This window comes from Platalea leucorodia (genome assembly GCF_965183815.1).
Source record: "Platalea leucorodia genome assembly, chromosome: 8".
Taxonomy (NCBI): Eukaryota; Metazoa; Chordata; class Aves; order Pelecaniformes; family Threskiornithidae; genus Platalea; species Platalea leucorodia.
In genome coordinates, this window is record NC_138830.1 from 28,234,035 (window position 1) to 28,243,936 (window position 9,902).

Genomic DNA, 9,902 nt, shown 5'->3' on the forward strand with positions numbered 1-9,902 from the left:
AAAATATGCTCCAGGGCAGACCAGCTACTATGAACATGTAGCAGACAAGACCAAATAAAAACAGATGAATTTAAAGATGCAGATCTTGAACTAAGTCATTCAAAGGGTGGTAGATTTCCATAGCTCCAAGATGTGAAAGGCAGCCCAACACTTTGCAGAGCTCTTGCTGCCAGCCTTGCAGATCAGTTATGACGCAGCTGGAGATGTGTTCTTAGGGTGGGAAGAGGCTTTTGGAGAGTTGATGTAAAGCCTTTTCTAGGGATAGGACCTATTTTGCTCAAAGACGTTTTTGGAAGGATCAAGCCCTTAGCCCAGTGCAGAGAAGCAACCAGGCAGTACTGAGTGCACTGTGCTTGAGCCGTATCTGCTAGGGAGAACAGGATTGAGTGGCCTGGGCTGCCTGTTACAGTGAGTGAGCGTTATTCTTGTTGTGCTGAAGATGCCAGTTAAAAGTATAGGTGCAAAAATGTGCCCTGCACTGTATGCTTCAGAAAGGAAGATGAGAGGTTTGCCAGGGGAGCCTGTGTAAGGGTGTTGTAGCCACTCTGCATTCACTGCACTAGTGATGTTGTGAGGGTTTTGACTGTGATATATGTCTTGAAAGAAAGCTGCCTGGTACCCTTGCTACACATCAGAAACAGAGTTCCTTATGTTTGAACTGTAACGCTGTGCTGGCTTGCCAGCTCTTCTTCCTCTGTGCAGTGAGAGCGTGCGCAGAAACCTGTCCACTGAGAAGCTGTAACTTTTCTAGCTGGCAGTGGGCTCCTGGAGACAGGCTTACCCAGGGCTAGGCGGACACCAGGAGTGGGGTCTGTTGAGGCCAGTTATAGCAGGGTAGCCGAACACAGCACCCAGGAAATTGCTTTTCCTCTGCAATCAGAGGCACTGTGATACAAGCTGAACTACTCTCCTGGTTTGCAGACCTCACCGCTGCATTAGTAGCTGCCAGTCCTACTCAACCTTCAGCTCGGAGAACTTCTCTGTGTCAGATGGAGAGGAGGGGAACACAAGCGATCATTCGAACAGCCCGGATGAGCTTGCCACCAAGCTGGAAGATGAGCTGGCTGAGAAGCTGGAGGACATGTTGTCCCAGACTCCAGAGATCCCCATTGAAATCTCCACCCAGTCTGATGGGCTTTCAGACAAAGAGTGTGCTGTGCGGAGAGTAAAGACTCAGATGTCTCTGGGCAAACTTTGTGCAGATGAACACAGCTGTGAGGTGAGTTGTAAGTTTAGCAATCCTCTCTTCCTTTTATTGAGTAAAAAAAAAAAAATGTTATGGAAAGGAATCCAAGGGTCAGAAAGTTGGATGACTGCCTAGGAAATGCTGTGGGAGATGTACTACACCAAAGCAACTGCTTAAACACCCAGTCTTTCTCATACTTGGCCAGATGAGTAGTAGGGGGAAAGCAGCACAAACAAAGCTGAACATAATTTGCCGGTCAAGATGAGTGTGATATTGGGACGCCATCGGATTTGCAGTTGCATTAAGTGGGATAAAAAATAGCACATAAAGTAGATAATGAAACGGAAGGGATATAAACTGTCTGCCTCAAACTTATCCATTGGCAGCCTTGCTGACGAAGCTAGAATGATTTTCTTCCTTTTACTGTCTTTCAAGGGAGGGGTAGGGCAGAGCCTGCTGCTCCATCTTCTCATTACTCTGTGTTTGATAGTGCTCTGACCAGATATTTTTCTGCTGTCCCCTTGTTGAGAGGAGACAAGTGACCTTTGGTAGGGCAATTGTGTGTTGTTGCTATCTCATGTGCTGCAAATCTCTCCTCCTCTGCTGGTGGTGACCTTTGCCTGTCTGCTGTTACAGATTGGGATGGTGTGGTTCATCTGCAGTGCAGGAATGTTGCTCATGTCTTCCCCTTTCCTTTTGCTTTGCAGAACCCAGCACAGTTTGGAGAATCAGACTGTGACTCTTCTGAAGGGGAGTGTTCTGATGCCACAGTCAGGACCAATAAGCCCTGCAGCTCTGCTACTTGGTAATACAGATCTCCCCCAAAGCTTCCTGATACTGGCATTTTGATTTCCCTGAGATTCCACTTCATTCCCCTTCATCACACTTTACAGGAAGAGAAGATGCTTCTCCTTCCCACCCCAGGAGTGATTTGCAATAACCCGAATCTCTGGAAAATGTCCAAATGAAATTAATTCTCTTTGAGCATTTCAATCAAGAATGGCAGGGATGTATTTTATTGAATAATCTAGTTACTGTAACATGGATATTTATTTTTTTGACATTTTAACACTTTTTACTGTAAAGAGTGGATTGTATTTATAGACACACAGACTTGTTGCAAAAAAAAAGTTCAGAAAGCAAGCACATTACAGAGAAACATCCTGGGAGTCCTGCCTGGACAGCTTTGTGTACAAACGTGGGGGGATTCTCTTGCTGCTTTCACAGGGGACCAGGCCTTGTGGCCCTGAAGATTAGAGAACAGATCAAGAAAACTAAACCACTCAGTCTTATCAAATGAGGAAGCATAAAAAGACCTTACTATAGGGTAACCTGTGAACAAAGCGTATTCAGTATAACCAGCTGGGTCATTTTTAATCAGAAGGTGGACATGTTCCTGGAGAAAATTGGTACCGAGGTGCTAACATCCAGGGTCTTCTGAGTTGATACATCCCCAGGAATGTAATAGTGGGTTTTGTTTTAAGGATTTTTAGTTTCTTTTTTTTTAATCAGCATTTTGTTGTGAGATCCTGCAAATGTATTCTAACCTCGTCCTCTCGAGAATTGGTATAAGAGCACTTCTTAACATCGTCCTTGCTTCACTCTGGCAGTGTCGATCTCCAGTTCAGCAGGGAAACCTCTTCAGATGCAGTGTGCCATTTCCCAGTTTACTTCCTCCTCTTACCTCCTGTCTGTTTCAGTCAGTCAAAGAAATCAATCAAATCAGTGTTGGAAAAGCAAGAACTTGCAAACCATGGAAAGCACATCTGCAGAGCCTAAGCACTCTTCTGGGGAGGAAACTGGAGATGCCTGTACTGGACTTGGAGAAGCAGTCTCTCACCTACAACAGCATCGATAACCAGCAGAGAGCTGTGTGTTGAGGGGGAAGACTGGGAATCACTGGCCGAGATAAGAGCATCAGCCCTGCTCTGTCTCCTTATTCACTGTACATTCTTGCAAGCTTTAACAGCTGCCTGCCCTTCATGTCAGGCTTTGTGCAAAACGGGTTGCACAGGTAATCTTGATGGTGGCTGTGGCACAGCTGTGTCTCAGGTGTACCCTGAGGCCTCTGTTTCTCCTTCGAGCTGAAACTCTGCAGGTGAAAGTGAGGATAGTACTGGTATGTGACAGGCCGAGGCATTGGCAGATGAGAAAAATTTGTTTTCTGATAGAACTCATAGTGCCTTCCCTTCAAACACTACTCTTCTAAATCAATATTTAAAGAGAACAAAAATGATAGAGCACGTTTCCCCCCCACCTTAGCTGATGTCCCCCTGCAAGAGCTTTCACCCTGCCCTTCCTAGCGTGCTGGCTGGCGCGGCTGTGCCACCTGTGTGTGGCGCACAGCCGCACTGCTGGGTGCTGCTCTGCAGACTGGCGCACCAGCCTGAGATGAACGGCAGGAATGGACCATGGACAGGTACTTCTGTTGCTTTGTTTGTTTACATTTTATGTTAAAATATTGATTTGAATTTAACTGTGGTAATTTATAGCCTCATGGCACAATGAAGGAAAATGTCTTACTTATACAGAGAGCAGTATTGTATGAGTTAAATTATCCCATATTTTTAAATTTTTGTAGCTGGACTACACACAGATCTTAAGTTATGATGTTATTTTATTATTTATTATCATTTGTGTCGATCAGAAGGTTGGTTTCACCGCTAGCACAATTGTAATCTGTTTGTGTGATGTTACCTTCTCCCTGGTCGCTGGGGGGGATGGGAGCAGAGCTGGGCTCAGTGGCTGTCAGTAGCTGCCGCCTCTCATGATTTCCAAGGATGCTATTATACTGTGGCAGAGAACCTGTTGAGGCTGGTCCAAGAGGCATGGATGCAGTCAGCTCCCTGGGCCCTGTGATACTGCTCGTGGTCAATGCTGCAATTTGCTTGTGTTGCCAGTAGAGTTGGCAGCCCCTGAGCTGGTGGAATGGTGATCAGGGAGCGAGTGGCTTTTGAATTGATCACAAAGTGAATAACCATCACAAGATCCCCTGGCAAGAGCATCCGAAAGGACAAGCGGAGAGGAAGGCAATTGCTCTGGGCAGCAGGTGCGAGATCAGGGGTGGCCAGCAGTGGATCCACATGGTGGATCACTTGTGCAGGACCAAACAGGCTGCTGGAGAGGAGAGGGAGCGACCAGCTCACCCCTGCCTGCAGCAGCAATACTCAGCTCTGGGTGGAGGCAGGATGCGGAGGGGAATGCTCTTTTCTGGCTTGTTTCTCGTTTTCTCTCTCTTCCCATCCCTCATTCCTCCTCCCAGATGTTCTCTGTCTCTCGGCCAGTGGCAGGGGGAGGTGGCAGGGCCAGAGAAGGCTTTGCTGTCGTGGTGCAAGAGGGGTTTTGGTGTGGAAGAGGTGGTGCAGATGATGGTTACTCAGGAGGCTGGAGTGCAGGCATTTAGCAGTGGAGAACTGTGTGCATGTAACATATGCACACAAAGAGGAAGACCAAACTATTGCATAAAGAGAGGTTGAGAACTACCATTAAATGTCCCCCACAGCAGAGGATGCCAGGCCTTACGCCCCTGGAGATACTCTGCTGCTCAGGTCTGGCAGGCTTCCTGAGCTCCAACAGGCAGGGCTGTTCGCTGCCTCTGGGCAGCGCGACGTCAACCCAGTCCACAGCCCTGCGGTGCCCACTGCCTGTGGGCAGCCCAGCCCCGGTGTCCTAGGGCGGCCCTACAGCAATAGGCCCAAAGCAGAGCTGCCTCTGACTCAGGCCTGTTGGAGTCTCCGTGCAGGGACTTAGGTCTGTGGTGGCTCAGTCCCTAACAATAAGATCCCAGAGGGGTTTTGGTAGCTGTGGTCTGCTTAGAGCTCCTCCACCATGTGATGAAGCTCCTCTGGGCTTGTAGAGAAGCGTAGCAGCTTTGATGTATGGGATTTTCGGACTCTTCTGGGCCAGCTGTTGTGGGTATGTGCTGATTCCTCCCCATCCTTGCCTGGGGACACGCTGCCCCATTCTGCAGCCTGGAAAAGCAGAGCAGAACCCTTCAGGTTGTCTGCTGCCCCACTTGGCTCTAGTTTCTTTACATGCCCAGGTCGCTCCTCGTAACTGCTGCCTACTATGCAGCGTCCCTCTGGGACTGCCACTAGGGCTGCCCCCCCTTGCCTAAATGCGTAACCCTGTACCTGTGGAGATGTGATCCCAGCCCCGCCTTGCACACACATCTTGCGCCCTCGGCTGTGTGCAGGCAGGGGCGGCTCAGCAGCCCCCCGCCTTCCTGGGACAGCTGCTGTCAGTTCCGCAGGGGGTTATATAGGCATTTTCCTTAGTGAAACCTACCCAGAATTGCACATAGACGTGATCTCCACGTTGCTGTATGGGTGCCTCTGCTACAGTTCCTTGCACTTTCTCTCCTAGCAGGGTATGGGGCTGAGGCGTAAATCGGCCTGCTTCCTCCTCGCACTAAGACTGCATTTGCGGGATGGAAGTAAACCGTGGGTTCCCTTTTCAGCATCCTGACTACCCTGATCCTGTTCTCATGGCTGCTGACAGCTCCTGAACACTAGCCTAGATTTTCTCCCAGAGCTGAATGTTGCCTTCCCCACTGTCGTGTTAAGTAACCATTTCATCTTGGCCCTGTCCAGTAGTGTTCATCTCTCTCCTCCCTGCTCTGTGGATTCCTGATACAAACTTGATTTTTTTTGTATTGAACAGTGTACAGTGATGGAAACAAGAATGACTATCAAAGCAAACAATGCATGGAATAAAAAGCCAGTGTACTTCAATGCTTCCCAGGCTGGTCTGATGATCTGGGGATGGTTTCTCATGTACTTTGGGATAATGTCATGAAGCCTTTTAATAACTAGCATGATGTTAGTGAGCAGCTTGTTGTTGCCCATCTCTGAACACAGCTGAACTGGAACGACTGGGAGCTCCAAGTAGCAGGGCAGAGGTTTGGTTGGACACACGTAGCCTACCAAGTACCCAGATGTCCCCAAGCATTGGCTTTTGCTCTTGTCAAATGAGTGATTTTTGCAATGTGGGCTGGGTGATTGAATCTGCAACCACGACTTCTCACGCTGGTAACCTTGCTGTTGCACTCAGTTCCAACCCTGCTGGTGGGGAACATGCTAAAACAGATGAAGCATTCACTCCATCAGCTTCCCGAGTGCTCCGATGTCTCCCATCTGCCCCCTTCCATGCCAGAAAGTTTACTATATCCTCTGAGTGGAGGGCAAGGTCATGGAGAGCAGAGCAAGAAGGTGCAAATACCAAAAGCCTAGGGGCATAGTATCATCCCTGGGGGCTACTATTCTCCAGCAACTGGGACAGAACCTACTTGCTTATTTGGAAACCTTCTAGTTACACATGAGCAGATGTGTAGGTTTAAAGGTGCTTCTCAAGGACAAATCACTGCCAGCCAGGCACATCCTTTCCTTCCCCCCTCCCCTTTAGTCTTTGTGGGGAGTAGCAGCCACACCTCAGAAGCAATCTCACGTGTTCTGACAAGTGAATGATACATACAGGCAGCTCATAGCTGGCCCCAAATCCTGAATGGTTTTGCTGCAGGGTATGCTTCCTTAACATCTCAATGACAGAGGAAGAGTCTTCTGCAACTGTGCAAGCTCTCCTACAGAAGGTGCAGGGACCCTGAAACATCATTACTTTTTTCTCAACTTGGTACTTGTACTGCTGCACCTAACAGCACAGAACTGCATGGTTTGTCATTTTAGGCCAAAAATGCTAAATAGGTATGCGTTTGATAGAGGGCAGGGGGAGGAGAGCCTGCCTAGAGCTGGGAAATGCTGCTGCTAGAGGGGTGGTGAAAAATAACCAAGGCTTTTGCTGTTGCAGCTCAACACAGCTGCGTGTGCTGTGGATGACTCAGTGCCAAGGGATGAGGCTGGGCAGAAAACCAGCCTGCCTCACTCTCAGAGCAGGCAGCAGCTGTCTGCTGCCACCCCAGTCACACCATCAAGACTAGCTGGGCTTGGTGGGAAGCGTGGGAGCCCAAAGGAAGCCTGTGACTTGGGCTGGTAGGGAGACTGTGGGGAGTGCGGTGCTTGGCCCCTGTGTTCACGAGCTGGGAGGGACTAAGGGGTTCTGATTTGCCTTCCTCATGGGATGCTATACTCCCGATTTTTTTTCTCCATTGCTAATACATTTGCAGTGGGCTGGCAACACCATCAGGCATACTGGAGACACAGGCTGATTTAAAGGAATCAGGCAAAGTAACTGAAGTGTACACAAAGCCCCTGTATAGCACTCTCCGTGCAGATACATGCACAGTTAAACATTCATTAAAAATAAGAACCTCACATCTCCTCTTAGATGAGAAGAACGATTAAAAACTGCGATTGTCCTTGGTCCACGGCGGCACAGAGCATGCAGCATATAACCCACAGGAACAGAGACCTGCAGCTTTTGTGAGGCAGTCCCCCAACATCTGGGGCACCTGAGCCATCATCACAAGCTCTTTTTGCCATTGAGTAACTGAGCATGCTTGTCTTCATCCAGCTTCAAGTGCTTCTTGCTGTATTTTTTGATGAGGGTCCCTGGTATCAATGCTGCCACAGCCATTGCAAGCAGTTTTAGCAGCGTGTCCCAGGAGAAAATGGCATCCAAAGAGGTGATTTGTGACAGAATGGCTCCTGTCTGCACGCAGATGAAATTATATGGTGTAAGACCTGAAAGAATCACAGCAGAAAAAAGCCTGTTAGCATTTCCCCCCCATGTAAAATTAGCTCAAATATGCCCTTGCCCAAGGCCAGACACAGGGGTCTGTGTTCATAACTGAAAGAACGGGGTGCGATTCAAAACTTTGCTGCATTGGTGACGCACACATATTTGCAAAATGCTCTGAGTATAAGGGCAGCATGAAGGCAAACAGTTAAATGGGGCAGAGTCACAGCTACGACCCTGCTGCTCTGCCTTCCCCAGCTCAGCATACTACCCAGGGCTCGGTGATGAGGAGAGAGGCAATGTCATGCTGCCCGCTCCGACAGTCTCCCCAGGCCTTACCGATGAGAACGGATAAGAAGAACTGGGACACAGGGATGTTTAAAATGGGAGCTGAGAGATTCAGAAACCAGTTTGGTGTCATGGGGAACAGCCTCAGGAACAACAAGAAGAAAAATAAGCAGCTCCTGTTTTCTTCTACCTGCCAAGAGAAACATTCCAAAGTATTTCTGCTCTTCAGACAGCAGTAACATCTGAACATCCACGATACTAAAGTGAATTTAAGTTTTCTTCTAAAATACCGCAACATCAGTTCAGAACTGATGAAAAGTGGCAACTTTATGTATGTATGGGAGCCTAATGGTGACCCAGCCCCTTCCACACAAGCGGTAAAAATGGGATCTAACCTGAATGAGAGATCAGTAAGTCGACAGCAGAACCACCTCCAGCTGTACAATGCAGCACAGGATGGGTGGAGGCAGTTCTGGAGCACAGGGGCTTCCCAATCAATCCATTATCTTACTTCTGATTTCCCTTGGGATCTGGGATTTTCCATGCACCCCCTTTTACAAACAGGCTCTGACTGCATCAGAGGAGGCCCTTAACTGACCCGATGCATCCCCTGCACCTATTCGTTTTTTTACTAAGTCAACCCTAAAGGCAGCCCCATCCAGGGGGCATTCTGGGTGTCTGCAGAACCAAGCCTGTTCTCACCTTTCTTTGCAGCAGAGCCACTTTATCAGGAAAGTAGTAGATGACGAACTGCTTCCCGAAGGCGCCCGAGAGCAGGTAGCAGAAGGTCGCTCCCACAGACGTTAGGGCCGAGCACAGCACCAGCCCCGTCCAGGGCCCGAAGAGCGCTCCCGCCAGAACGTTCTGCCAGGGCACAGCGCCGCGTGAGAGCCCGGGGGCTCCCGCGCCCCCCCCGCGGGGCTGCCTCAGCCCGGGGGCTCTGGCTTCGAGGGCACCGGACGGACCCGGCTCCTCCCGCCAGAGCCGCGACTCACCCAGCCAGGCACCGACCTCGCACCCTGCCCCAGCAGGCAGCGCCTGGTCCGGGACTGGGGGCAAAGGGCCGCTCTGAGGCGTTCGCACCGGCTCCCGCCCTGCACCCCCCGGCCCGGCCCGGCCCCGCCGCCGCCGCCCTCCCGCCGGGCGGCCGTACCAGGAGGCTGGAGCCGGGGATGGCGAAGCTCTGCTTGTAGAGGTAGGCGGCGCAGAAGAGGGCCAGCGCCGCGCCCCGGTGCTGCCGCTCGTAGTCCCGCAGCGCCTCGGCCAGCTCCCGCAGCTCCTCCAGGTCCGACGGGAACCGCAGCGGCCTGAGCGGGGCGGGGAAGAACACGGGGAGACCCTGAGCACCGGCCCGCCTCGCCCCCCTCACCGCCCCCTCGTCCGCACCCACCTGCGCGCCTGCCCCGCGCTCAGCCGGGCCGACAGCAGCCAGAGGGCGGCCGTGGCGGCCGCGAAGGCGAGGAGCAGCCCGGCCAGCCGCCGCCACATCCCGCGATGGGGCCCGCCGCTGCCGCCCGCCCCGCGGCGGAGCGGGAGGCGCAGGCGCGGGGCGGGGCGGTGCTGTGGGCGGGGCCGGGCGGTGCTGTGGGCGGGGCCGGGCGGTGCTGTGGGCGGGGCCGGGCGGTGCTGTGGGCGGGGCCGGGCGGTGCTGTGGGCGGGGCCTGGCGGTGCTGTGGGCGGGGCGGCGCTGTGGGTGGGGCGGGGCTGTGGGCGGGGCGCGGCCCCTGGGGGCTCGGCACGAAGCCCCGCTCCCCTCGGCACGAAGCCGTCTCCAAAAACACGCGACTCCACCATTTTT

At 51.7% G+C, this 9,902-nt stretch overlaps 2 protein-coding genes across 22 annotated transcripts in view; one reads left to right on the forward strand and one right to left on the reverse strand.

The window, feature by feature from the left end:
- Positions 1-5,891, forward strand: part of MAP3K13 (mitogen-activated protein kinase kinase kinase 13) — an 83,979-nt gene extending 78,088 nt beyond the window's left edge. For 18 of the 20 annotated variants that reach the window (XM_082319786.1, XM_082319790.1, XM_082319787.1 and 15 more), the window contains 3 exons: positions 922-1,219; positions 1,894-1,991; positions 2,887-5,891. In XM_082319786.1, the coding sequence (XP_082175912.1) occupies positions 922-1,219; positions 1,894-1,991; positions 2,887-2,965 (475 nt within the window). In that variant the 3' untranslated portion in view covers positions 2,966-5,891. Of the gene's footprint in view, positions 1-921; positions 1,220-1,893 lie in introns of all 20 variants that reach the window. The other 2 variants (XM_082319783.1, XM_082319785.1) reach the window with 2 other exon arrangements.
- Positions 5,892-7,373: 1,482 nt separating this feature from the next.
- On the reverse strand, positions 7,374-9,611 carry TMEM41A (transmembrane protein 41A). Of its 2 annotated transcripts, XM_082319586.1 has the most exons (5): positions 9,495-9,611; positions 9,258-9,411; positions 8,807-8,968; positions 8,156-8,294; positions 7,374-7,821 (listed from the first exon to the last, which is right to left on the reverse strand). In XM_082319586.1, exons 1-5 carry the CDS (start codon positions 9,590-9,592, stop codon positions 7,601-7,603), a joined length of 774 nt encoding a protein of 257 aa, XP_082175712.1. In that variant the 5' UTR covers positions 9,593-9,611; the 3' UTR covers positions 7,374-7,600. The 2 variants fall into 2 exon arrangements, with proteins under 2 accessions (XP_082175712.1, XP_082175713.1); XM_082319587.1 differs by lacking the exon at positions 8,156-8,294 and having other exon boundaries at positions 7,623-7,821.
- Positions 9,612-9,902: the final 291 nt, after the last annotated feature.

Excerpts from the sequence above, each read along its gene's own strand:
- TMEM41A (XM_082319586.1), bottom strand. The coding sequence starts at position 9,592 with ATGTGGCGGCGGCTGGCCGGGCTGCTCCTCGCCTTCGCGGCCGCCACG. Across the intron at positions 9,412-9,494 it reads AGCGCGGGGCAGGCGCGCAG|GCCGCTGCGGTTCCCGTCGG; the intron begins GTGGGTGCGGAC and ends CGCCCCGCTCAG. Across the intron at positions 7,822-8,155 it reads CTTCTTATCCGTTCTCATCG|GTCTTACACCATATAATTTC; the intron begins GTAAGGCCTGGG and ends TGATTCTTTCAG.